The sequence below is a fragment of the Onychostruthus taczanowskii genome, unplaced genomic scaffold (genome assembly GCF_017590055.1).
Source record: "Onychostruthus taczanowskii isolate IOZ18803 unplaced genomic scaffold, ASM1759005v1 scaffold90, whole genome shotgun sequence".
In the NCBI taxonomy this organism is placed as follows: Eukaryota; Metazoa; Chordata; class Aves; order Passeriformes; family Passeridae; genus Onychostruthus; species Onychostruthus taczanowskii.
In genome coordinates this window covers 3,267,732-3,294,906 of record NW_024506994.1, presented here as the reverse complement: position 1 = coordinate 3,294,906, position 27,175 = coordinate 3,267,732, and the positions used below count along the sequence as shown (strand labels likewise).

The 27,175-nt window shown below is 47.0% G+C and overlaps 2 protein-coding genes across 2 annotated transcripts in view; both read left to right on the top strand.

Annotated features, from left to right (window-relative positions):
• MSRA (methionine sulfoxide reductase A) overlaps positions 1 to 3,594 on the top strand; it is a 230,508-nt gene extending 226,914 nt beyond the window's left edge. Inside the window, exon 6 of the mRNA XM_041426134.1 lies at positions 2,780 to 3,594. Coding sequence (XP_041282068.1) covers positions 2,780 to 2,944 — 165 coding nt within the window. The 3' untranslated portion in view covers positions 2,945 to 3,594. The remainder of the gene's footprint in view (positions 1 to 2,779) is intronic.
• A 2,108-nt stretch (positions 3,595 to 5,702) lies between these two features.
• On the top strand, positions 5,703 to 22,848 carry PRSS55 (serine protease 55). The gene is made up of 6 exons (XM_041426144.1): positions 5,703 to 5,757; positions 6,677 to 6,866; positions 7,790 to 8,031; positions 8,177 to 8,200; positions 11,318 to 11,460; positions 22,561 to 22,848. The coding sequence occupies exons 1-6, from the start codon at positions 5,703 to 5,705 to the stop codon at positions 22,846 to 22,848; spliced, it is 942 nt and encodes a 313-aa protein (XP_041282078.1).
• Positions 22,849 to 27,175: the final 4,327 nt, after the last annotated feature.

Here is a 27,175-nt window from a genome sequence, read left to right as displayed (position 1 = left end):
TTGCAGTGACTTGGCAGTGCTGGGTTAACAATTGGAGTCATGATCTTTCAGGGCTTTGATCTCTCCTATGACAAAAGCCACAGAAAGCCTCTGAAGGAATAAGTTCTCTCTGAATTGGAGTGGAATATTGGAGGGGAAAATGATCCAATGATTCCTTAAAAATTCCCTGGCCTGAGTTAAAAATCCCAAGGGTTAATTGCAGTACAGTAATGAGAGGTCTTATTGGATGGCTCAAGAATTTTGAGACAGAGAGGACTAAAAATTCTTCTAGAACAGGATTACCATCAAATTATATCAGCCTCAGTGGCAGGAAATCAGTCCAGAGTGAGCTGATTTACACTTGCTACAACCAGCACATCCTGAACTTCCCCATCTCTCCCAGTTATGTTTTTCTCTTCACATCAACACTGTCAGTGCAAAGAAAATAATTTTCCCTTTAAAATGCAAACATCCAAGGTGGGATTTGGCAGAGTGTCAGGGCCAGGGGTTTCTACTGACAACAGCACCAAAGTGCAATATAAGGACTCATCTTGGTTTCTGCTTTATTCAGGTTTTAAAGGGCTGGGAAGGGATAAATGATGTTTATGCCCTCTTGTGGTGCCACATCGAACAGAATGGATTCCCTAACTGACAAAGTGAAGCCAATGATGGAAAAGTCTCAGGTTAAAAATCTGTAACAAACTCTGTGGAAAACACAGTGGAAAAATCTCTCCCCCTCCGACAGCATCCTCATGACTCAGGGAAGGGGGAGAGGCTAATTTTGACTGCATTTGCAGCAGCAGGTAAATGAGTAATGGCCATGATGGCAGAGTTTGTGCCATCTTTCAGCAATGAAGATCATTCCAGAGTGTTTTCTCTGTGCTGGGACTGTTGGGAAGTGGAACAGTGCTTTGTAAAAGGAGCTGTGTTGACACTTCTTTGAGTTTGGTGCTGTTGATTTGTTGTAGTGCAAACCTTCACGTGTTTTATCTTCTTTGCTCACATGTCTGACAGGTGAATAAACTGATTCCCTTGGGACAAAGCCTGTCCCAAAGATGGAAAAAAGTTGGTTGGTGATTTTACATGGGGAAATAAGGCTAGGTTCCTGTGAAACGGAGCTTGTGATCCCAATTCCTTGTGAGGGAACACAAGGGAATTAATGAGTCAACACCTTCCTAAGCTGTGCTGATAAATCTGGTGCAGGGCTGGGAACTCAGGGCTCTCCAGGCTGGTCAATCATGGATTTTGTATCCATCTTATCACTTCATTCCTGACTGAAGACTGAACACAGCAGAATGTGTCCTTTAGACAGTGAAATTGTGGGAATAAATCAGAGTAGTGCTCTCCAAAGCCCAGCAGCTGCTGTCAGGCTATGGGCAGGGCTTGGCTGTGCTGAGGCAGGATCTGGGAAACCCCGGTGGGGAAAATTTGGAAACTTTTTGTCCCAAATAATCACCTGTTGTTTAAATGCAGTATTTCCTTTGCATGTCATCCTTGCCTCTCCCCAGCCATGTAGCAGATGAAAGGGGAAAGGAATAATTTCCTTTCCACTTCCAGGATGAGTAAACTCGCAATACTGGGTTTAAATGAAAGTACTGGGTTTAACTGGGCTAGGCTTAAGAGGGACTCTCTAACAGGATGGAAAATATTGGAATGAGGATCTCCACCCCCAAAGATCTTCCATAACCAATGTTTTTGGGATCAAGGCTGCTACTATTCATTCTATCATGATGAAAGAGGATGGACTTGATGACTGATGGCAGATTCACAATTTTGTGATTCCATGTGATGATTTCCCTTTATTTATAGTTTATATATTTAATAGTATGATGAAGTAAAAAATATTTTTCTGGGAATCCTAAATGTTGACCCTTCAATCAATTCTGTCTACATCCAGTATTTATAACTACACTTTGCAACAGGACTCTGAGATTAATTAAAGTGCTTATTAGGTTTTAGCATGGACTTTAGAGCACAAGTTATGTCCACAATGAGAAGAGAATTGGCTCCAAAATGTTGATGTTTACCAGTTTCCTTAGGAAAAGACAATGTAATGGGGAAAATGTCACAGCGATTAATCTTATAAAGAAATTCCCTCTGTCAGAAACCTCTCAGGAGTTTCAAATTCAGCTAGGGGATATCAGAAAGCAATTAAAGTCTAATTTAAAATCCCCACCCACATTCTGTCTTCTCTTCCTGCCAAGTGGTTATTGCTCCTGGTACATGTATTGGCAAATCTTTCCGAAATGAACCATAATTTGCCTTAAAAGTTAAAACTTTCTGGTCAAGATGGAACTTTTCTCTTTGAAGAATGAGTCTGCAGTGACTCTGCGGAAAAGAAAAAAAAAACCAACGAAAAACCCAAATTCTCTGATTTCCCAAGTACATCCTTGAGGTTGAAATTTCACCCAGAAATTCTTCTTGGACAAGGACATTGGGGGTGGATTTTGAAGCCAAGGCACTTTCCAGGGGAGGTTCCTGGATGCTGCAGCTTCCCGGGATGGATCCCAGTGTGTTTTCCCTTTGTTTTCCACTTCCACTGATGGCTCCACATCACTGCCTGGGTTAATAAAGAGAATAAAAGTGTGGCCGTGGCAGATTAAACAAATGAGCCATTAAAAGGGGACGGTTCCCTCCCTCTCTGTGCCCACAATGCCTCCAAGCAAAACACCACGAGAGCAGGGATGAAAAGCTTTCAGGGGTGAGCTGGGAATGTGAGACGCCTGTGGCTCCTTCGGGGAGGAATCCTAACATCATTCGCAGCAAACCACTAATGGCTTTCCATGGTCTTTCCCGACAGGTGTTGACGGAGGAAGGCTTTGGCCCCATCACCACGGAGATCCGGGAGGCTCCTGAGTTTTATTACGCCGAGGAATATCACCAGCAGTACCTCAGCAAGAACCCCGGCGGGTACTGCGGCCTGGGAGGGACGGGGGTTTCCTGCCCCATGGGCCTCAGGAAATAGCCTGTGCCTGCTCCACCACCTCCTCTTCATTGTAGGCAGCTTGGGAAAAAAAAGACCAGGAACCTCGGTGGATGTTCCCGCAGCATCCGTGGATAAAGATTTGGGAATCTGCTGGGGAGGCTTTCCGTAATCATAAGTTACATCAAAATCCAAAGTAGAGGCAGGAATTGCTCCCATCACAGCTTCTTGCTCTGTGCAGTTTCCTTGTCATCTGGAGAGGTGGAAAGAGATCCAAACTTCTGAAGTTTGGCTTGAAATGCTGTTAAAAGGGTGAATTAGGAGGTGGTTGCACCCGTAGCTGCTTTGCATTTCCAATGCCTTTGGGCTTTTTGATTTTCTTGTGTTAATTAATTTCCTGGTGGTCCCAGAGCTTTGCCTTCTGGAGATGTGGTTGGGTTCCTTACCTGTCACAGCCCTGGAATTTGATGTCTTTGGGAATGATGAATTGATCAGATCCATGATTCTCCTACCACAACTCCACTTTCACAGCATTTAGTACCACCTGTAGTGCCTATTTTCTGAAATGCTTTAGCCAGAAAAAGGTCAAAATTGCAATGTGATGTTTCTTTTTGACAGTTCCAAGAAGTGAATAAACACAAAAAAAAATCAGTTTTGTTTCCTGCTCTGCAATAAATGACAGAACAAGAAAAGATCAGTGTTCTCTGTGATGTGTTCCAAGTGGATATCTGGGTAGATCTAAAAAAAATTTATCAAATCTTATAAAATGCTGTAGTTTTCTAATTAAACACCAGGTTTAAATCTGTATCATCAGGCATGACAGCACAGAGGAGTGGAATTATCCCTCTGATTAACTATTTGTACTTTAATAACTTGGGGAGCCCCCACCAAGAGCAGACTCATGGCAAATGTAACTTGGGGCAGTCTCCAGTGAGTGTGCAGTCAAAACAGCAAGCCAGCCAGAAAGGGGAAAAAAATCAATTTTGGGTTTATTCACGGGGTTCTCAGAGTGCAGACTCAAAGCTGCAGACAAAGGATGCAGGGATGCACAGTTTATCCCATATGGAAAGGGGATCCTATGGGTCTAGAGCTCAAGGAGTGAGCCAGTTTTGGGGGACAGATGGTGGGACTCAGAGACACAATTCCACAGCTCCTCCTTCTCCATGGCACTGCTCTCCATAGCTTGGTTTCATGTTTCCTGCTCACCAGCTCAGCTTTAAAGCTCAAAAAGGCCCAAACCAGCTCCCTGAACTTCTCCTGTACGTGCACAGCAGAGCAGATCATGCATGGAGAGACTGGAAATGTTCCCCACAAAGTCAGTGTTTGGGGTTGTAAATCCAGTGCTGCAGCCCCACCCACTGTTTCCAAACATGGGGAGTAAGTGTGTGCCAGAAAAATCATCTCCCCATCTTTCCTCGTGCTCCTCAGCTGATGCTGAGCTCATCCCAGTCACAAAATCCAGGGGAAATCTGTCCTCTTGGCAGACTGCACCTGGGCCAGGCTTACAGGAGCTGCCTCAGGCAGGATTGCCCCATTGGGCTCTTTCTGGAGGTGCCCCAAAATGTGCCCACAGTGCACTCAGAATTTTTGTTTCTGTGGTAACTGATCCTATCCCTAACCTGTGCTGCCATGGAGTTTTTTTCAGTGCTAACAGACAAGTAAACCAGCACTTGTGTCTCATTTCCTTGGCATGAAGTGACAGGGAAGCAAAAAAGAGAGGGAAATAAAGTCTTACCCTCATCTTATGCCTTGTCAGCCTCTGTGAAATCCAGACTCCAGTGGGACAATTCCTGATGTGCTCCAAGGCAAAGCATTTCAGGAGTTGAATCATCTGGGGGCTCATAAAGTGTCTCCTGGTTCCCTTCCTTTCCCTCCCCTCCCACTCTGTGCTGTAGTTACTGTTTTGAAACAAACTGGAAAGTTTTTGGGAAAAACTCTTACTATAGATATCCTCAAGTCTGAGCCTGGCTGAGGATTTTTTAAAGTCCTGTCCTGATGGAAATGATGTTGGTCTAAAAATCACCATAATGGCTCCATTGATACTACAATTGGCCCACACGAAAATATTTTGGTACCACAGAATTATTTACTGACATCTTTAATTTGATTTTGATTTGAGAGTTTTGGTTGGGCACTCTGAAAATTGTCCTTTGACAGAGATGCCGCTTTTTCCTACAAACACAGAATCCCAGAGTTGTTTGGGGTGGAAGGGACCTTAAAGATTATCCAGTCCCACACCCTGCCATGGGCATGGACACCTTCCACTATCCCAGTTTGTTCCCAGCCCCATCTAGCCTGGCCTGGAACATTTCCAGGGATGGAGCACCTCTCCTGTTTAAGTACATTCAAGCCAATGCCCCAGGCGTGGTTTAACTGGAGAGAAAATTACCAGGAAATGAGAAAATTAACGTGATGATAGGGTTTGGAGATGAAGTTGGAAGATGATACAGCTCCTGAGGTCTTCAAAGATGGTTCAAGATCCAGCAAGGGCTGCAGCACCCAGCTCATGAAATCCTCCATTGCATATCCTGTGAGGTTAGCCCGGGATACAGACAGGAATTCCACTTTGTCCCTGTGAGAGCTAGAGGAAATCACAAACCTTTTGGAAACCCCTGAGCTTTTCCTCAGTGACCCTTTTGCCTTGGGAAGGAGCACCCAAGTGCTGCACCAACAGGAGGAGTGGGTGCTGTGATGTCACCTGGGTTGTGTTGACATGGAATGCAGGCGATGTCCTGAGGCATCTGCAGAGGCATCGCTTCTCTGAGAGCTGTGGGAGAGTGTTGGACCTGGGTGGATTGAGATGCTGCTCCTTACCCTCTCCTGTTTAGCTTCCCTGACCAGCACTGTCCAGGCAGGTTTTGTTTCTCAGCATTCTCAGCACAGAAGAGCTGCAGAACATTCAGAGCTGGGTAAGTGAAATGGGTCTGGGTTTATTCCTTCTGCTGAGGGAATAAAGGTGTGGCCTGTGCTGCAGCCTGATGCACCTTCCACTCCCTAAACCAGGATTTTATCCCACCTGCCTATGGGACATGGTCAATGTCCCTCCCACCCAAAATTCCTGGGCAGTGCTTGGCAGAGTTTAGGTTTGGGGAGGGGACAGGGATGTCACCTTGGGAGAGATCAAATAACAGATACAGGGAGGGCATTCTCACCTTTTACTCTGCTGAGACCCCACCTGCAGAGCTGCTCCAGCCCTGGGGCCAACAGCAGAAGGACATGGAGCTGCTGGAGAGAGTCCAGAGGAGGCCACGGAGCTGCTCCAAGGACTGGGGTCCCTCTGCTCTGGAGTCAGACTGGGGGTGTTCACCTGGAGAAGGATCCAGGGAGACCTCAGACCCCCTTCCAGAGCCTAAAGGGGCTCCAGGAGAGCTGGAGAGGGTTTTAGGACAAGGGATGGAAGTACAGGACACAGGGAATGGCTTCCCACTGACAGAGGGCAGGGAAGGATGGGATATTGGGAAGGAATTGCTGGCTGTGAGGGTGGGGAGGCCCTGGCACAAGTTGCCCAGAAAAGCTGTGGCTGCCCCTGGATCCCTGGAATTGTCCAAGGCCAGGTTGGATGGGGCTTGGAGCAGCCTGGGATAGTGGAAGTTGAAGCAGGAATGGAGTTGGAAAAAAGATTTTTAAATCCCTTCCAACCCCAACCATTCTGTGATTCCCTGTTTCTCTGATTCCATGGATATTTCTGTTTCAGTGCTCAGGGATGTCCTGCCCCTGTCCAGCACAGGCTGTGACACTGCTGAATGTGTCCAAAATGTCCCTTTTTGTACCCAGGCTGTGGCCTCCGACCATCCTACGAGTCCTTCCAGAAGACTGGCAAGAGGATTGGCACAGGGACAGACGTTAAGCCTGGGGAATTCCCATGGCTCGTGAGCATCCAGAGCCATGGGAAGCACATCTGTGGAGGCACCATCATCAGTGCACTGTGGATTTTAACTGCAGCCCACTGCTTTGCAGATGAGCTGTGAGTGCTCCAGGGGTGGGAGGGCAGGCCAGGCACAGGGGAGGTGGGGGGTGACATTCCTCCTGGTGGGTGCAGGATGTGCACCTCCTCCTGTGCCACATTTGTGTGACTGAGCCCTAAAAACAGGGGTTGTGTCCTCTAGGGGAGACAGGCCCATTTTTGAACACAGAAATGTGCAGAAATCTGCATAACCATTTCCAATGCCTTTGGACTTTTTGATTTTCTAGGCTTAATTAATTTCCTGGTGTTCCCAGAGCTTTGACTTCTGGGGATGTGGTTGGGTTCAAGCAGAAGGGGAATACTTTGAGGAATGTGGTTGGGTTCATCCTTCAGTACTTGGAGGGATGTACTGAGCAGCCTTGGATAAAAGCCCCTAATTCTATTCTGATGGCCCCAAGCATTTATTGTGCACCTGTTTCAGTACCTTGTAAAAGGTGATGCATTCCATTCTAGCTCATTATATCCCCCAAATTACCTTTGCTTTCACACACCAAACACCTTTACCTCATGGAGACTCTGAATTTAAAACACCAAGTTCTGGATAAATCAACTCCATGCAGTGTCTGGGGGCAGAGTCCAGCCCTCTGTGAGTCCCCTCCAAAATGTGGCAGCCGAGACTGCTTGGTGACAAATGACCTGTGTCAGCACAGCCTGGAGCAGCTGGGTCTGAGCAGCCAGCCCAGGGCACAGAGATCCAAAAGATCCAGACCATTCCATCTGCTTGGTAGTGACTGGGTTATTTATAGCCTGCATTCATATTCTACCTCTGCACCTCTTCCCTGGAAATCATCCTTTCCTAGGAGTGAGAGTAAATTCCTTGGGTATTTATAGCTGAACTGCCTAAGCCACCATCATGCCCTGCTCTGGCATGCTCTCCATAACCCAAATCCTTCATGTTCACCTTGTCCTGCTTTGTTTTTAAGGCCACCAGATCTGAGGGTGGCAGTGGGGGGAGTCGACCTCAACTTCCCGCTGGAGGAGCACAACCCAGACAGCCTGATCCTGCACGAGGAGTTCAACAGGACCAGCCTGCAAAACGACATTGCCCTGATCCTGCTCAGCAGTCCCATCAAGTTCAGCATGCAGAAAATTCCCATCTGCCTGCCCTTCGTGTGTGACATGGACACGTGGCAGCACTGCTGGGCTGCTGGCTGGCTGGGCACAAGTGCAGGTGAGGTGCTGGGGGAGATGCGTTTGCTGATGGAAAATGGGATTTATCTATTTAAAGTGGCTGTCCTCTCCCATGAAGGGTTTCCCAGGCAAAGTTTCAATCTCCACCTTCCTGGTTTATACATCCAGACCACCCCCAGCCTCTGCACATCCACCAGTTCCCTGTTCAGGGCAAGAACCAGTCACCAACAGACCCCCAGAGCAAAATATGGGACTTATTTTGGCACTACATCCAAACTTTGGACCTCATTTTGGCAGCCAGATTAAGGCAAGCTCCACCTTGGTGGGTAAATAAGAACAGAATCATGGAATTATTAGGGCTGGAAGGGACCTTAAAGCTCATCTTATTCCAAACCTCTGCCCACTTCCACTGTCCCGGGTTGCTCAGAGCCCCATCCAGCCAGGTCTTGAACACTTGTCACCTTGTAGGACCCTTGTGGGTAACTTCAGCTTGGGATATTCTATGAATCACCCAGTTAGGCTGGGTCTAAAATGGTCTGGACTAAAGGAAATGGAGGTCTGGGGCTGTCTTTGGCTTAATGCCTCTATGAGCTGGATTGAATTATTGGTTCTGGCCACTCCTTCCTTCCCTCATTTAGGACTGCAGATTGCTGTTGCTAATTGATCTCATTTAAGCCCTAATGAAAGCAGTTCCAGCACTGATTGTGACCCAAAATGTCTGTCCTGAACAAATGTCACTAATTAGCCAATGAGCTGTTTCATTATTGGAAAGAATTAATCAGGACTGGGAGGGCAGGGGGTGCCTTGGAGCTTGAGTGGTCCTTCCCAGGAAGCAATAAGTGAATATCCCATTGAATCCTTGCTATTCTGCTCCAATTGCTGTTTGTTTGGTTGATTTTTTTATTTTTTTTTCCCATGAAACTCTGCATTTGCCTTCTTAGGCTTCATTTTCCTCCCTCAACAGTAACACACAACACTCTCACAGTTGTGAGGCTCTCCCACTTCACTAAGGTAACATGTTCCCAGAGCAGAGGGGCTGCTGCAGAGTCCCTCTGAAGGATTTCTCTTGAGCTCCTCCGTGCAAAATCCGTGGAGCAGCTCTGGGGATCAGGCTTGTGCTGCTGTACAGGCTCAGATGACAGAAATTCTACTTCCAAAATTTGGTGTCAATGTGCTCAGCCCTAGCATCCCCCCACCCTCTGTCTGGTAGAGGCTTCAGAAGAAATCCAGCAGCAGCTGAGCGTGGTGAGAGGGTGTGATTTGGGAAAAGCCAGAAGGTACAGGATTAGGGAACGGTTTGGGTTGGAGGGATCTTAAAACTCATCCCATCCCACCCCCTGCCATGGCCAGGGACACCTTCCTCTATCCAAGGTTGCTCCATGCCCTGTCCAGCCTGGCCTTGGACACTTCCAGGGATCCAGGGGCAGCCACAGCTGCTCTGGGCACCCTGTTCCAGGGCCTCCCCACCCTCACAGGGAACAGTTCCTTTCTAATATCCCATCCATCCCTGCCCTCTGGCAGTGGGAAGCCAGTCCCTGTGTCCTGTCCCTCCATCCCATGTTCCAAAACCCTTTCCAGCTATCCTGGACCTCCTTTAGGCTCTGGAAGGGGCTCTAAAGTCTTCCCAGAGCTTTCTCTTCTCCAGGTGAACAGCTCCAGCTTCTCTCCATAACAGGAGGGGTTCACCTTCCTGGAGATTCCTTCACCAAGCATTTTCATCTTTGGGCACTTCCATCTTAGCTGGAAAAGGGTCGTGACAGCTTTCCAGCTTTTAGGTCTTGTCATTGACTCTCAGTTTCCTGAAGGTTCTGGGATGATTTAGCCCGGTGAAATATGAAACAAGGAGTGAGTTTCAAACGATCTGAAGACCTCAGTTTTATCCTTTAGACTCAGGTTCACTTTAGAGAGAAACATGGGTGAAATAATTGGGGTTTCCAAATGGCCCAGCACATTTTTCAGTCTTCTTGTCACTTGCGGGTGGCAGCTGTGATTTCTGTGTTCCCAACCCAAGGGAAGAATAAAGCAGATATTTCCTTTGTGTCACTTTGTGAAGATACAGCTGGTCCCCTGGGTGAGGTGTGGCCTTGCAGCCCTCCCTGGGGAGAACAATGTTTAGATTGGATATTAGGAAAAAAATTCTTTCCTGGGAGAGTTGTTGGGCATTGGAACAGCTCTCCAGGGCAGTGGAGGAGTCCCCACCTCTGGAGGAATTTAAAAGCCGTGTGGATGTGTATTGTATTTGAAGGGTGCCCCAATGAAGGGAGGAATGATGAATCTGACTCCAGCTTCTCAGAAGGATAATTTATTATTTTATGATACTACATCATATTAAAGAATACTATGCTATATTATACTAAAGAATACAGAAAGGATACTTACAGAAGGCTAAAAAGATAATAATGAAAACTCATGACTCTCCAGAGTCCTGACACAGCTTGGCCAATGAGTCAAAACAACTCACAGCAAAAACCAATTAAACAATCACCTGTTGGATAAAAAACTCCAAACACATTCTAAAGGAGCAAAACACAGGAGAAGAAAATGAGATAATATTGCTTTCCTTTTCTCTGAGGCTTCTCAGCTTCCCAGGAGAAAAATCTTGGGAGAAGGGATTTTTCCAGAGAATGTGAATGTGACAGATGTGGCACTTGGGGACATGGATAAGAGGTGGCCTTGGCAGTGCTGGGGGAACAATTGGATATGATGATCTCAAAGGTTGTTTCCAAAGTAAATTATTCTATGATTCTATAGTTCTAAGATTAGAATTCTGTGGAGAGCTCAGTGGACTTTGATCTGCAGGGGCTTGCACAGGATCCTATGAAAAGCCACTCAGACTGAATTCCCAAAAAACCACGAGTGAGAAACCCCAGGTGTGCAGGGCAGCTCATCTCATCTCATCTCATCTCATCTCATCTCATCTCATCTCATCTCAGGTGATCACTGAGACCACCACCAGGACAATCCATCCCTTTGGGGGTTTCCCAATAGTCTGGCATCCCTGGCAGTGTCCAAAGCCAGGCTGGATGGGGCTTGGAGCAGCCTGGGATAGTGAAAAGTGTCCCTGCCCATGGCAGGGGGTGGCACTGCATGATCTTTAAGGTCCCTTTCCACCCAGACATTCTGGGATTCTGTGATAAACTCAGGAGCACAAACTCATCACTGCCAAAACCTGGGGATCCCCTGTGGGCCCAAAACCCCACGGTTCTGCTCAGAGACCCCATTGCCCTGTAATGCTTTAGAAACCCAGCTGAGATTCTTCCCAAGGGAAGCCTCCAGCTCCTCTGCAGCTTTGTTGATCCTTCTCTTTTCATTTGCTACAGCATCCCATGTGCTGCAGAAAACAAGGACGAAGCTGATCAGCAGAGAGAAATGCCTGAAGCACATCCCACACCTCCTGGGGGGAATGATGTGTGCTGAGACAGAGCAAGGAGAAGGAGAAGGAGGAGGAGGAGGAGGCTGCCAGGTAAAGGGACCATCCTGGTCTGCTTCACAGCCAGGTTACACCCCAAAAGGAGACAGGAATGGTTGTCCAGGAGCTTCAAGGCAAAAAAAAAAATGGGAGGGAAGTTTAATCTAGGGGTGTTTAATTTAGGTAAGAAACATTTCTCGGGTGAGGTCTTGGCTCTGACCCAAATGTGCTTGTTTGGTCTGTGGGTGCCAGAATGAGTCACGTCTTGTGGCAGGGTGTTGGTGACAGAGAATGAGGGACTTTCCAAGCTAAATTACAGTCTGAGCAGTGTTTGATATCAGGGAGCTGACACAAACACCCAAATGAGGTAAAACTCACTCACAACTTGTGCCCTCACAACACATTCCACCCCCAGGATCGCTGTCCTGGTGTCAAAGGAAGTCTGGAAGCCAGAAATTCACCTTGTCTTTCATAGCATCCAAATTCCAACCTCTCTCCTGAGAGACAGACAAGGACTGGGCTCTCCTGCAGCCTCTGGTTCCAGACTGAGATTTCCCTCCTCCACTGGGAAATGGTTTTTCTAGGAATCACAGAGGGGTTTGCGTTGGACAGGGCTTTAAATCTCACCCAGTTTGGACCCCCTGCCATGGGCAGGGACATCTTCCACTATCCCAGGCTGCTCCAAGACCCATCCAGGTGTATTTTATACATGTCCATGGGTTTGGAGGGGTCTGGATGGGGAGACACATGGATGGACAGCTCCATCCTGTAGGAATTACTCAAACCTGCACCCAGGACAGAGAGTGAGCCTCTGACCTTTAGGCAAAGGCAGGGGGCACCAGGACCATGGGATGCCAAGGGAAAGTTTGCTTTGCAAAATGATTTTGTGATTAGCCAGAGAGCATCTGCCTCTGAAACCATCCAAGGAGTGACTTTCCCCTCCACTAAATTAAATTAAAAAATGTTAAAAAGAAACCTGCTACAGGATAATATTAACATCATTAAAGGATGCAATGCCCAGCCTGAAGTTCTGTGGGTGAATGATGCTGGTGAAATAGCAGAAGAACTTGTTCCCAGCAAAATGAATCTCCTGGACTCAGAAAGCTGATGAAGAAGCTATTTAGATCCACAATGATGGCAGAGTTGTCTGAGGAATGAAGTAGGAATGTGAGATTTCCAAGAAGTGGAAGCACATGTCCTTTGCATGGGTGATAAAACTCAGAATTCAGCATCCCTCTGACTTTAGTGGGATCTTGACCAGGCAGGGATGCTTTGTGAACTGGAATAAAGGGACAAAACCAGAGCTGAGGATAGAAGTTGTACTTTTCAGGGATGAAACAAGTGATGGGACTTTCCACCAGATTTTGCTGATTTGCTGGAGGGGAAGCATTTTGCTGTTGGATTGTTTCCTGGATTTCTGAGAAGTGCTCTTAAAATCATGGGGGACACATTTTGACCTCACCAGGCTGGGTCAGCAACCTGGTGATGTCCTGGGACAGGACAGGGCTGAACCTGATGCTTCTCCTGCAGCAGGGACCACTGATTCTGGCACAATCCTAGAATTATTTAGGTTGGAAAAGTCCTCCAAGATCATCAAATCCATTCTGTGACCAATCCCCACCTTGTCCCCAGCCCAGAGCACCGAGTGCCACATCCAGACCTTCCTTGGACACCTCCAGGGATGGGGACTCCAAACCTCCCTGGGCAGCCTGCATTCTTGCAGGGAAGAAATTTTTTCCAATATCCAATCTCAACCTCCACTGGCACAGCTTGAGGATGGCTTCCCTTGTCTTGGAGCAGAGCCTGACACCCCCTGGCTGTCCCCTCCTGTCAGGGAGTTGTGCAGAGCCACAAGGTCCCCCCTGAGCCTCCTTTTCTCCAGGCTGAGCCCCTTTCCCAGCTCCCTCAACCTCTCCTGGTGCTCCAGCCCCTTCCCCAGCTCCATTCCATTCCCTGAACATGCTCCAGCCCCTCAATGTCCCCCTTGGAGTGAGGGACAGAACTGGACAATCCATCTGCCCTGTGGGCAGTGCAGCCTCTGAAGCTTTGATTGCCTGTAAGGATTGCAGGCTTTGTGTCAGATGAGAGTGAGACCAGATCTCAAAATGCCCAAATCCTTCACATCCTCGTCTCTGTCATGGAGACAGAGCAGCCCTGGGCACGGCATTGGTTTGCTCCATCCAGCTGTCTCCTGGGGGGCTGCCAGGCTCCAGCTCTTGCACGGATCAGAAGTCACCCATGAGTCCCTGGGGAGAGGCCAGGAAGGATTAGAAGCTCGGGAAAGGCAGAGATTCCTGGTCAGGGAACAAACCCTGGAAATGCTGAGTTTGTTCCAGTAGCTGTAACCTAAGGAAGTCTGGACACAGAGGAAATAAAAGCCTGATATTAACCTTTCCCGGGATTTGCTGAAGATCAGAATCCATGCTTCCATGTCCAGAGCCAAGCTAAGGCAGGAAAGTTGCTGGACTCGAGGCTGTAAGTCCACATAATCCACATCAGGATCCAAATTAGTGAACTGTGGTAGAGGGAACAACTCCTCACATGGGGAGACAGTGACAGGACAAAGGAGAATGGTTTTAAACCAGAGGAAGAGATATTTAGGTGGGATATTAGGAAGGAATTCTTCCCTCTGAGGGTGGTGAGGCCCTGGCATGGGTGAAGCTGTGGCTGCTCCATCCCTGGAATTGTCCAAGGCCAGGGTGGACAGGGCTTGGAGCAACCTGGGATAGTGGAAGAAATTCTTCCTGGTGTCCAACCTGAACCCCTCCTGGTGCAGCTTGAGGCTACCCCATGAATAGAAAAGCCAGGAATAAAAAGGCTCAGACATTTCACCAGCTGCCCTCATACCAGACCAGCCTAATTTGCGGATAACTGGCCATGTTCCTCTAATAACTCAAGGAGATTGAATAGCAGAGCTCCCAAGTATTTGTACCTAAAAAAAATAATCCATTCCCTTAAAAAGAAAAATCTATTCTATCCCAATTCCCTGGCAGTTCTGCAGACAAATATATGGATTGGCTGGGAATTAACACTACCAGGAGCTGTAATTGACTTATAGTTCTATTTAGTCATAAACATTAACATTAATGGATGGTCAGGGGGTACAAGTGCTAAAGAACAGACACTGGAGATGGCCTATGTATTATTTTTTTTGTGCGCTACATTTCTTCCATGACCCCATGAACCACAATTGATGTCTCATTCCTTGCTTTCTTAAGCATCTTTTGTTAGGCTCTGATGCAATGGTAACTTGAACAATAATTAGAGTATAAGGGGCTCACAAAGCAAATGCCTCCTTCAGTGCCTTCCCTGCCCAGGCAAAATTCAGTAAATGGCCCAATTATAGTTCAGAGGGGCTGTGGGGGGAGCTCTGATGTGGTGATTAGGACAAAGTGTGTTCAGCTGGAGTCACAGGTCACCTACAGTTCAGCAGCACATGAAGGGGGGCCAGGCCCTGCTCTGATTCCAGGGGAAGGAATCGTTGTGTGACCCCCAGGAGCAGTGGGGTGGTTCCAGCTCAGGTGAGTCCTGGGCTGCAGGTATCCACCCCCTCCTACAGCCTGCAGCAGGGGGGATTTTGGCCATAAATCACACAGTGGTTGGGGTTTAAAGGGCCCTTAAAGCTCACCTGGTTCCAACTTTCTATTATCCCAGGTTGCTCCAAGTTCCATCCAGCTTGGCCTTGGACAGTCCCAGGGATCCAGGGGCAGCCACAGCTTCTCTGGACACCCTGTGACAGGGCCTCCCCACCATCCCAGGGAACAATTCCTTCCCAATATCCCATCTAACCCTGCTTTCTTTCAGGTTAAAGCCATTCCCCCTTGTCCCATCTCTGAAAATGCCCTTTAAAGCCTCTGGGATGCTCAAGGCTCTCACCCCACAGAGCTGGAGCAAAAGCAGAAGTTCTTGTGCAAACCTGGATGGGGTTTTCCAGCCATTTCGCAAATGTCTATTTTATAACCATCAGCATCTACAGAACCATCTTTCCATCAGCAGGGAGAAAAAAACCATCCCTTGGTGATGGGAGTCACTGAGATTGATTTAAGCATCTGTGTTCAAATGACATCAAGCCCTTTGTGTGTGTTTATTGCTCCCCATGAATTGAAATCCAGCTGAAGGGGTTTAACTCACAGAGGGACACTTGGCTCCAAGGCAGGACAGTGTCTACATTTAATTCCCTATTAGATATCCCAGGATATCCCCTGGTATCCCACTGCTCCCACCTCAACCTATGTCCCAGTGACTGCAATGGGAGCTTGATGCTTGCACTGGAAAATTTCTGGCATCCTTTCACAAGGTTTTGCCTCCTTTTGCTGGTCCAAACATGGCCCCAAAACTGCCAAGGACTCATGAAATAGAATTTTCTGAAGGAAAGAATCTGCAAATGATAACTGTGTTTTTATAGGCAGTTGTCATGGATTCAAGGAGAAGAGCACAAACCAGGATAGTGTGGTCAGTCCCTGAAGCTGCTCAAAACACCTGAACAGAGGTGGTTAAATTATGGTCTGGCTGCAGTCTCTAGGGATGGGGAGCATCCAGAGGAGCTCTGAGGTCCTTCTGCCTATCAGCCAGAAGTTCCCTGGGGCCAGGAGTCAAAACTATCCACATTTCAGTCCAAAGTTATTACAAACTGCACAAAAGTGCTTTATTATTTAAGCATCTTACCTTAAAAATAGAATCACAGAATCACTGAGGTTGGAAAAGCCCTCTGAGATCATAGAGTCCAACCATTCCCCCAGCACTGCCAAGGCCACCACAAAACCATGTCCCCAGGTACCACATCCACCTGTTTTCTGACATTTCCAGGGTTGGTGACTCCATCACTGCCCTGGGCAGATGTGCCAGGGCTGGAAAACCCTTTCACTGAAGACATTTTTCCTAATATTCAATGTAAAATCCTGTGGTGCAATTTGAGGTTGTTTCCTCTTTTCCTGTCAGAGAGAGTGATCCACTCCTTATCATTTCATGGATTTCCCATCACTGAACTATTGCTACCACCATGAGGTGTTTCTTTTCCCCAGGGGACAGATTGCTTCAAGCAGGAAGGTGCCCTGGGAAGCCCCAGAACAAAGCAGTGGAGAGGTGTTTCTGCATTTGCAGTCCCTCCAGTTTTCTTCTGAAGGGTCCTTTGATGTGCAGCTCACAAGAATCAGAACACTTTTCCATGAGTTTTTTAGGGCTTTCATCACTTTATCATTTCATTTTGTGGGCAGACAAGTGAGTACGTGCAGGGTCTGGTGGCTTCATTCCTTAATCTGTGAGAAATTAATTCCCCATGTAAAACCCTGGGGTGATGATGACGATGATGTTGGGTGTCTCTTGTGCTTTCTTCCTTTGGGTCACAGATTTTATTCTCTCAGACTGAAGCTGTTTGGGAGTCCACCTTGGCTTTGTGTGCCTGGTGGGGAGCAGAACACCTCTGGATCCAGATGAACATGAAATCCCAGCTTGCCCTGGGCGTGGGGAATGGCTGTGATGACTCAGAGGAGCCATTTCTCATTCAGTGACAGCTTTGAGGGGAAGCAGTGACTCACAGGCACATACAAATTCTTTAAAGGAATTGCCAACCCTGTGGAAGAGGGTGGTTCAACCATCTAACATGTTCTGAGATTCCCAAAACTCTTGCAAGGAGATTCCTCACCAGGGGTTCCTGGAGAAACTGGGCTGTCATGAAGTGGAAGGGATTTGAACAGAGAAAGAACTTACAGGGATAGTTTTGTTGGCATCCATGCAAGGAATTTTGATGTTCCAGGAGGGAAAATGCCAACATGACCAAGTTGGCCAAAGCCACAGCGTTATTCAAAGGGGTCAAAGTGAAAGGTGGCTGTGCAGAGGTGCAGCAGGTGCAATTTATTTTCAGCGACTGAGGGTTGAAACAGCAGCTGCAGCTCGTTATTGATAAAGAAAAATAATGGATATATGGAGAAGCAATTCCAGCTGTACACTGGCCATAATAGGCTCTAATTTAGCTATTACCATGTCAGAAGAACTATGGGTAGTCCTTCAAAAACATCAGCTTGAGGCTCCGGGGAGGTCAAAAGGGCAACAAGAGCATTAGGAATTATTAGGACAGGAATAAGTGGCAAAGCAAATGTGTTGTGCCAGGGCACGACTCCTGGGAGCCTCCCTGTGTGTGATTCCCGTCCATTCCATCTGAGAAAGGAGTGGTAATTTCAGAAAAGGAGGGAAGTGGATCAGGAAGGATGAACAGGGACATGGAAGAGCTCCTGGCAGCACAGGGAATAGCGGAGCAAGACTCTGAGGCTTGCAGGAGAGATGTCTGATGGGGATGTGACACATTCCCAACCTCATGGGCAGCATGGAGAGTAGTCAAGAGCTGTCCTGGTGTCACTGCTGCTCCAAGCACATGAAGGAGGGGTGTCAGATGGCCTTATCAGGCAGCAGACCTAAAACAAAGAGAAGGAAGTGTTTTTTCTTCCATCAGATAATTAAACTATGGGAGTCGCTGACCAGGATGTTGTGGGTATTTATCCTAAGGGATAAATGGATTCAAAAAGCAATTAGGCAATTTCCTGGATGAAGATCTCTCTGAGGCCATTAACCACTGGGATGTAAATACAACTCTGTAAATACTTGTCCTGTTCCTCCTCCTCCTCCTCCCCTGAGCACTTGCTGCAGATGACAGCCAGAGACAGGAGTCTGGGCCACAGGGCTTGGGCCAGAGGCATCTGCACTGTCTGTGCCACTGCAGTCACTAATGGCCCTGCTGACATCACAGTGGGTGGATTTGGGTCGTCTTCTCCCATTTTCCAGCCAGGGGATGGAGGGACAGAGGAGCTGAAGGTTCTCGAAGGGTTTGTGAGGGAGGAGTCCAGCTGCCCTGTATTACCTGGTGCCTTTCTGATACTTGCACATAAACGTGGCCACAACCTCCTTCCTCCCGCTTTAAAGACAGCTGGAAACATCTGGGCAAATGATGTTTGCCAAAGCCTCTGCCTCCAGCAGCCAGGGCAGCTCTGATGGGCACTGTTGTTATTCCCAGTGTTGTTATTCCTGTGCTGATTGCCCCCAATTTGCACAGAGCTCGCCAACATGAAAATGAAACCAGCAACGACTTGCAGGGATTGTGCATCCACCTAATGAGGATCAGATGAGTTGTTCTCCCACCCCCAGACCTTCTCCCACCTCGGAAGATTTATGTGGCTGAACATGTTTGTTCTGATCAATGACTGTGCTGCAGACACGAATACAAATGTAAAAGAGAGATTACACTTTTGATCCAAAGCCCACTAAAGGCAGCAGAAAGACTCCTGATGCTCACAAAAAAAAAAAAAAAAAAAAAAAAAAAGGTTTTGGCTGCAGTGAAAAAGATGAAATTTTTGGTCAGCTTCGGTGAACAAAGCACCTTGTTAAGCAGTGACAGATTTTATACAACCCACAGCTATTTATCAGTGAATGTATCATTGCTTTCACCTCTCCTAATGGGAGGATTAACTTGTTTAAGGCAGGAATTCAGCACCAGATCTGATTTGTTGCGTTTGCTTTTCACTCATCTTCGAGATGACAAGAAACATGAAACAGAAGCAAAGCTGCTATTTTTAGTTTGGTTTTTCCCATCCAGAAACTTGACACTTAGAGGGAAAAGCAGGAGCAGGTATCTGGTGTGTGTTGCTGACCAGGATTGTTTCAGCACCAGGATACAGGAACCTGAAAAGGCAGCCTTTAATAATTCTTCCATCCTCAGAGTCATTAACCTGAGCGTTCATTAAATTAGTGTTACTGGAAGCATCACAGAGCCGAGATAATTGTCCCAGCACTCAAAACCTCACTCCTCCCACAACCTCTCCTACACAAGGATGGAAAAACCATGGGCCGGCATTCCTGAAGGCTTAAGGTGGATACAGGGATATTCAGAAATGTCCGAGGACCGAGTTTATTTTCTCCATCTTTAGTCCTATAAAAACCAGGCTCCTGATTCATCCGGGCTGCTGCTGTAATTATGTGAGATTATCACACGGAGAGGATGATTTGGCCCATTTTGTGATAAAATTCTCATGTTAAATAGCTGAAGTTAAAAGAAATGGCATGTGAGAAGTAGTACCCAGGAAGCAGAGCAGCTCAGCCCGTGTGGAAAGAGATCAGGATTTGGTTCCCAGCGTTTGTGAATTAGGGAAATGGATTTGCAGCTGCTTCCTGGGCTGCTCAGAGCATTCCTGAACTCCCTCTCTGCCCAAGTTTTAAAACACTGATCCCCCAAACATCCCCATGTCTCCACCAACTGGGCAGGGAACCAAACTCTTTGTTTTCTGAGGTTGAGATGACCCCGAGGTGTTAGAAAGTCTCTTTTTTCCCAGCCCCGTGACCGAAGAAGAACTCGAGATTCATCTGTTTTGCTTTTCAAGGTTATTTTTTCTTATCTATTACATTCTTTGACCTGTGAGATCTGTCCTGCAGGTCTGTTTGTGGCACAGTGCCTGCCCTTGTGGTGGAGTTGTGAACTTTTTATACTAAGAACTACATGTACTTTATTTACAATAATTTTCCAATACCTATCACCTGTGTTAGACAGTCTGTCTCTACTCTAAACCAATCCAGAAGTGTCACCATCCCAGCAGAAGATGGAGGACAAGAAGAAGGAGAAGAAGGACAGGACACGCCCAGATTCCTCCATCTTGCCTCTTGAACCCCCATTCTAAAACCCTCAAAATTCTACTTTTTCACCCTGTGACAAATTATCTATCATTCTGCTCAAACTCTTGTGGTTTGTAAATCTTCACACAAAGTTGGTATTTTTTTCCATGGAATAAAATTGAAGGCAGAGGTGTTTTTGACTCCATGCCAAGGTCTCCGAGCCCCTTGCCAGGGTCTCCAATCATCCAGGGCAGCCAGAGGAATGTCCTAGGTCCCGACACCAAACGGACGTGGTTAAAGAGGAAAAGAGGGGAAGAGAGGATCTGGTTGGAGAGGGAAGCAGGGTTTAAATGGGGATCTCTGGCTCTGATGACGCCTCAGGCCAGTCGCATCCTTTCCCCAATGCAGCTTTCCCAGCCCTGACCTCGATGCGACGATTCCCGCGGGGACAATCACAGGGCATCAGGAATTCACTGCTGCTCCGGGAAGGAAGATCCTTTACAAGTGTGAACAACCTCCAAACTGGAGCTGAAACTGATCTGTGCAGGGGCTCGGCCGGTGCTGAAAAACTCCTTTTTTGAGCATCCCGGGCTCCCGTTCTCGTTATCCCCGTGTGCGGCTCCCAGCTCCTTCTTCTCACCCTCAGGATAATGCCCTCACCCCTTCCTGCCCCGAGGGGATCCTCAGTGAAATCCCCGGGAATGGAATCCTGTGTGGATGCTCATTCATCCCAACAGGATGCCACTGCCAAGGACGACCACAACGCGCGGCTCCATGGTCACCTCTGTGGTTTTCTCGTTTTCTCGGGAATTCTTGGCTGAAATGGAGTCGGGAAACCTCTTTTAGATGCTGAGTCTGAAGAGGGTCTGGCAGCACTGCTTGAGATGCAAGGATGTGGCTATAATAACAACTAACAGTGTTGATTTTATGTTTGGACTCAACAATGTGAAAGGTCTTTTCCAGCCTAAATCTCTTAAATCTCTGGTCTTTGTTAGTCCTTTCCAGCTCAGCATATTCTGTGATTCTACAAACATTTCCTCTGCATTTATCTTAATTTTTACCTCCTGAATGAATACTGAACTTAAAAAAAAAAAAAAAAAAAAAAAAAAGGAGAAAGAAAAAAAGATAAGAATATTAATGACCAGAGCCCTCCAGCTACTAGAGTGGGAATTCATCCATAAACTTCAGTGAGTGCTGATGAGCTGCACAGGGAACTTCAGCCCCTTCCTTGCTCGTTAATTAATGTGTGTTAGCTCAGGGTAGCTGCTGGCAGAAGGGGTTTCATCCATTAATGACAAAGATGTTTCCCAAAGTAATGTGCAAACAGGGAAGGACAACGTTTCCCAGTAAAGTTTGCTGTCTTGGGAAATGGATTTGTATTGAATTTGTTTACCACAAGTGCTGGTTAGAAAAGGTGGAAAAAAGATTCAAGCCCACTGTGGAAGGAAATTTCTTTATAGCAGGGATGAAGCACAGCACTGAAGATGTCCTGGAATCCCACAATGGTTTGGCTTGGAAGGATCTTAAAATTCCCTAGTACCTTCCACTATCCCAGGTTGCTCCAGGCTGTCCAGCCTGGCCTTGGACACTTCCAGAGATCCAGGGGCAGCCACAGCTTTTCTGGGCAACCTGTGCCAGGGCCTCCCCACCCTCACAACTAAGAATTCCTTCCCAATATCCCATCTATCCCTGCCCTCTGGCAGTGGGAAGCCATTCCCTGTGTCCTGAACCTCCATCCCTTGTCCCAAGTCCCTCTCCAGCTTTCCTGGAGCCCCTTTATGCCCTGGAAGGGGCTCTGAGCTCTCCCTGGATCCTTCTCTTCCCCAGATAAACACCTCCAGCTCCCACACAGCCTTTCCTCAGAAAAGTGTTGCACCTGCCTTGGGTGGATTTTGTGCTGCTTTCTCTTATCCCTGGGTTTGTGTCCAAAGATTCCAGAGCTGGATGTGCTCTTGGTGCTCCAGCTACAGCAGCCAAAAGGAGAATATTCCTCTTTTTGAGGTGGCTGCAACCTGCATTTGAAGACTTGCCCAGGCTGGGTGAGTGATGGTTGTCCTTGCAGCAGCAGGAAAGTTTTCAGGGAAGTGACTGAGGCTTCAAGAAGGATTTGTCAGGATTATTGTTTGTCTGCTGCCCAGTTCCTGGCTGCCAGCCCCCAAAATTCACAGTGGCAGGTACCCAGCACCTCCACGCAGTAGCTCTGCAGAGGAGACAAGGACTGAGTGAGCAGTCACAGCAAATGCTCCTTTTCTCTCTGGGCTGGTGTCTCTTGCTGACAGGTCCCAGGTATCCTCCTGGGGCCTCAGGAGCATGTGGAAAAGGCTGGGAATGACAGGGACTCAGGCACTGAGCCAGAGCTTGGGACTGATCTCTTCCTCTTTCCTCCTGTATCTATTTATTCTGCAGGATCTCAGTGCTGAGCTGCGAAATTTCGAATTCAAATTCCATTTTTCCCCCTCCCCAAATCCTCACGAACCTGAGACAGATATTGATTTTCCCACTCAGGCTGCTCTGAGGGACCTGAGGCTGTTTCCAGCTGTAACATTCCTGCTTCTGCCACAGGTGGACAGCGGGGGACCTCTGGTCTGCAGCTACTGGAACACCGTGAGGTGGTTCCAGGTCGGCATCATCAGTGGAGGAAACCCAAACCACAGGATTTTAACACCTGTTTACAGCTACCAGGACTGGATTGAGAAGGAAACAGCCATAAGGGGAAAACCTTTCTTCACTGAGGGTGTGGACAGTGAAGCACATCTCAGGGTTGCTCGTTCCAGGGCTGGAACACAGGTGGTGTTTCTGGGGTATTGTCTCCTTTTATTAGTCTTTTTAATAGCAGTTAAATTAGCCTGAGAGAAGATTTTTGAAAATAAAAGTCAGAACTGCCACTTCACTCTTTTTTCTGAGGCCAACCTGCTCAGTGTCACTGACATGGACACAGGGACCAACAGGAGTGTTGTATTTGTGGGGTGCCCCAATGAAGGAAGGAATGATGAATCTGACTCCATGTTCTTAGAAGGATAATTTATTATTTTATGATACTATATTATATTGAAGAATACTATACAACACTATACTAAAGAATACAGAAAGGATACTTACAAAAGGCTAAAAAGATAATAATGAAATTTGTGGCTCTCTCTAGAGCCTCGACACAGCTTGGCCCTGATTGGCCAATGAGTCAAAACAATTCATATGAAACCAATGAAACAATCACCTGTTGGATAAACAATCTCAAACCACATTCCAAAGCAGCAAAACACAGGAGAAACAATGAGATAATAATTTGTTTTCCTTTTTCTCTGAGGCTTCTCAGCTTCCCGGGAGAAGAATCCTGGGCAAGGGGATTTTTCCAGAAAATATGTCTGTGACAAGGGAGATGTCCCAATGAGACAGGGAGGGAGGCAGAGGGTGGAGAAACGAAATGAAGGAGGCAGGATTTGGCCAAGAAGGGCCATAATCCTCTGGAAAACACAGATATTCCACACTGCTGGGTCACACTGGGCTCAGCTGTTTGCTAAGCTCAGATGCCAAGTGGAGATGTGGCATCGGAAGGTGTTGATCCCCTTGGGAAGTTGAACCCCAGAGGAAAAGATTCGCTCCCTCCTTATCATTAGATGTTGTGGGATAGCTCTGGGCTTTTGAATCTTACCGATTAGCTGGACTAATTTATTTTAGTCTAATTTTAACTAATTTTATTTTTACTAAGAGCACCCACAGAGAGCTCAGCCCCTCCTCAGGTGCCAAACTTCTGGGACAGAACCACTGAGGCCCTGGCACAGGGTGCCCAGAGAAGCTGTGGCTGCTCCTGGATCCCTGGAAGTGTCCAAGGCCAGGTTGGACAGGGCTTGGAGCAAGCTGGGATAGTGGAAGGTGTCCCTGCCATGGCAGGGGGTGGGGTAGGATTTAAGGTTCATTCCAACCCAAACTATTTTAGGATTTTGTGATGAGAGAAGTGTTTGGGGACTATCCAGAAAATGCTGCCTACAAAACCCCCTGAGTTATAAATACTCAAAATTAATCCTTTGCAAGTCAATGGCAAAGCAAAAGGAAAGAGATTTTTTTTTTTCATTCTATTAGAAGTGGTTTTTTCCAAAATTGCTGAGAGCTTCACATCCCAGCCTGAGCAGGTCCTCCACATCCTTCCATCCTATACATGGTCTTTTATCGATCTCCAGCATTCCAAACATGTTCTGCTGTTCACAAGGAGGTTTCAGCTTTTCTTGGAAGTGATGGGGAAGGAGAGAGGCAGCAAAGTCCCCTTCATGTCCCACCTTTGCATAAAAGCACCTGCAATTTGCAGCCATGATAAAACCCAGTGAATGTGCAATGGGACAGAACCTCACAAATTGGTTTTAATTACCTTGATATTTTCTGGCTAGCTGGCAGAAAAGCCTTGTAAATGAGAATTAATTCATTTACCTTAAGCTAATGCAAACCCATCTTGGCATAAAAGTCAGGCTTTATTTTCTGTGTTATCTGAGCAGAAAATAATGCTTAATTATTATTAGTTCTGAGTAATGCTTATGAAAATTGCTCCACATTAATTTCACATGGCTGACTGGCTAATGGATGCATAAGGGTCTTGTAACCCTTTGCAAAAAGACTAATAAGAGCTAAAAACAAGGGGAATATATTACTTTAACAGCTATTAGTAGCAGACAGTGTCTGCTGGCATTAATACCTATATTTATTTTCCTTTCTATTAATAATATATCAACAGATTCTGGAAGCCATGGACATCAGGAAATATTTCCTAATGTTGCAATCTCTTCAGCTGCGGAATTGTTTCCCCCAGAGGAAATGAGAGAAGTCCTCCTGCTTAAATTATTTTAATGTAGGGGTTGTATAAAGCACTTTTGTCTCCAGCACATGGCAGGGAAAAAGCCTGGGCTTACAGGGGCCTGCAAAATGACCCACTAGGTCTTTTCCATCAGAAGCATTTGCAAATTGATCATGGTCTGTGCTAAATGAAGGCAGGGCACTGCTGCTCTGGGCTTTGATTCATCCTGCTCTTTATTTATTCAATGGATTTGGGGGTAAGTTTGTGCTTGGTGCCTCAATTTCTCTGCTTGTAAATTGAGAGCATGAAAGAGGCTCGTGTTCCTATGTGCAGCATCACTTCTGCAAGTTCAGACCAGAAATAAGCAGGAAAAACCCTTCCCTCCTTATTTAAAACATAAAACTCAGTAAAGTGAATTCATCTCTGTTACTTCTTCCACTGTTCAATAATTAGGGTGAGACAGGACACGTCTGTTTAACATTTGCAGGCTGCAATTAGGTCTGATGAAAACACCTTGATGCTGTGTTCTTTTCTGAGGGTATTTGGGTTTTCAGGGAGTGTTCCGATTGTGGACTTGACAGGAATACTTTGGAGTCACTCAAAATCAAAATGCAGCTCTTCAGTGGGACACATTAATTTTTTAGCCTTCCAGCATTGGTGTAAATGTTCATTCTGTTATAGTATTCTTATTTGTAGAATCCCAAAATTATTTGGGTTGGAAGGGACCTTAAAGACCATCCCATTCCATCCCCTTCCATGGGCAGGGACACCTTTGAACATCCCATGTTGCTCCAAGCCCCATCCAGCCTGGTCTGGGATACTTCCATGGACCCAGGGGCAGCCACAGCTTTTCTTTTGGGTTTAGAACACCAAAGTGAAGCATTTCCAGGCTGAAGGACCTCAACGTTTATTCTTCAATCTGCAGCTGGCAAAGTTCATTTTTTGTCCTAACTTACAGCTCATTTCTTGTTGCTCCTCCCTTCTTTCCAGAGATAGATTTTGTTTGCAGCACTACACCTTTAGCAGCAAATAAACAGGATATGGAAATGCTTAGAGACCTAGGAAAACATCTGTAAGAGGATTCGGGGGGAGGAAAAAAATGGGAGGATATGAGTACTCAAGCAGAGAAAAGAGGTGGTCAGGAGCTGCTTGCACGTTTTGCTGAGGAGATAAGAAGAAAAGCTCCCGTGAGCACTGAAGGCAGCAATTTAAAAGCCAATACATCAGAGTAATTTTGGCTTAGTTCTGCAGAGATTAAGGGCTTTGTGTATCCACGTGTTTCCCTGTCTGCCCAATCCCAGCTGGCAATCGCACGCCAGCTGGAGCAGGGAGCTGGGAGAGCTGAAGATGATGATGTTTGTGCAAATTTGGCAGCAAGAGCTGGTGGAGGTGAAGGGTGGGGAGGGCTCCAAGCACATTCGTGTGGCTCCACCCCTGAGAAGAAAAGTGGGAAAAGCAGCAATCCCAGCTCACAGGTAACTGCTGCTGGAGAAATCCAGCTTTTACTCATCCTCCTGGCGGAAGGTGCCCCTGCCCATGGGATGAGCCTTGAGGTCCCTTCCAATCCCAAATATTCCATGATTCTGTGATTCAAGGGGATGATCCCATACCTGTCACACAGCTCCTTCCCAGTGCATGTCACCTGGGGGATCTGAAGGCAAAGCAGCTGTCCTTGTAGGGGACCGAGCTTTCCCATTTTCTCCTTTCCCATCCTGGATTTCTTCACAGGGGTAAAACACAATAAAAAGCCCAGGTTTGTCTTCTCCTGCTCCCCTCTGCACTCTGAGCACCTCTTGGTCCCTCTGAGGAGAAGGCAGAGAGCACACATGGTTCTGACTGTGACCACTGCCATCCATTTGTCACTCCTCATGCACTCTATGGACTGAAATGTGATTTTTATTGATAATAATGTAGGTTTTGAGGTGGAGACTGGAGGCTGCACAGGATCAGAACCTATTCCCACAATTCCCAGAGCTTTCACTTATGGCTTCCATGCCATTTTTCAGAGTGAGAGCTCTGTTTATCCTTCTGTAAGCATGGGAATAATTAAAGAGCAGGGATGTCCCTTGGGACGCACCAATGGTGAGAGTGATTAATCACTGATGTTAATTGAAGGTGGCTCTGGGACAGAAAACACCACTGACAATACTGAACTCCTTGATTTGTTGAAAAAAAACAAACAACTGGTGAGCATTTCTGCTGTCAGGCTGAAGACACTCAGGGACACTTTCCACCATCCCAGGTGGCTCCATGCCCTGTCCAAACTGGCCTGGAACACTTCCAGGGATGGGGCAGCCACAGCTTCTCTGGGCAGCAAGAGGAGCAGCTTGGCCACCTCTGGGCAGACCCCCCTCCTTCACTGTTCTGTCACTGGTCACTGCTCCTGGTGGTTAATAG

What these genes read in the sequence shown, in the direction of transcription:
- PRSS55 (XM_041426144.1), top strand. Translation starts at nt 5,703, where the DNA reads ATGCTGCTCCTTACCCTCTCCTGTTTAGCTTCCCTGACCAGCACTGTC. An exon ending in CACTGCTTTGCAGATGAGCT is followed by an intron (nt 6,867 to 7,789) that starts GTGAGTGCTCCA and finishes TTTGTTTTTAAG; the next exon opens with GCCACCAGATCTGAGGGTGG. An exon ending in TGCTGGCTGGCTGGGCACAA is followed by an intron (nt 8,032 to 8,176) that starts GTGCAGGTGAGG and finishes GACCACCCCCAG; the next exon opens with CCTCTGCACATCCACCAGTT.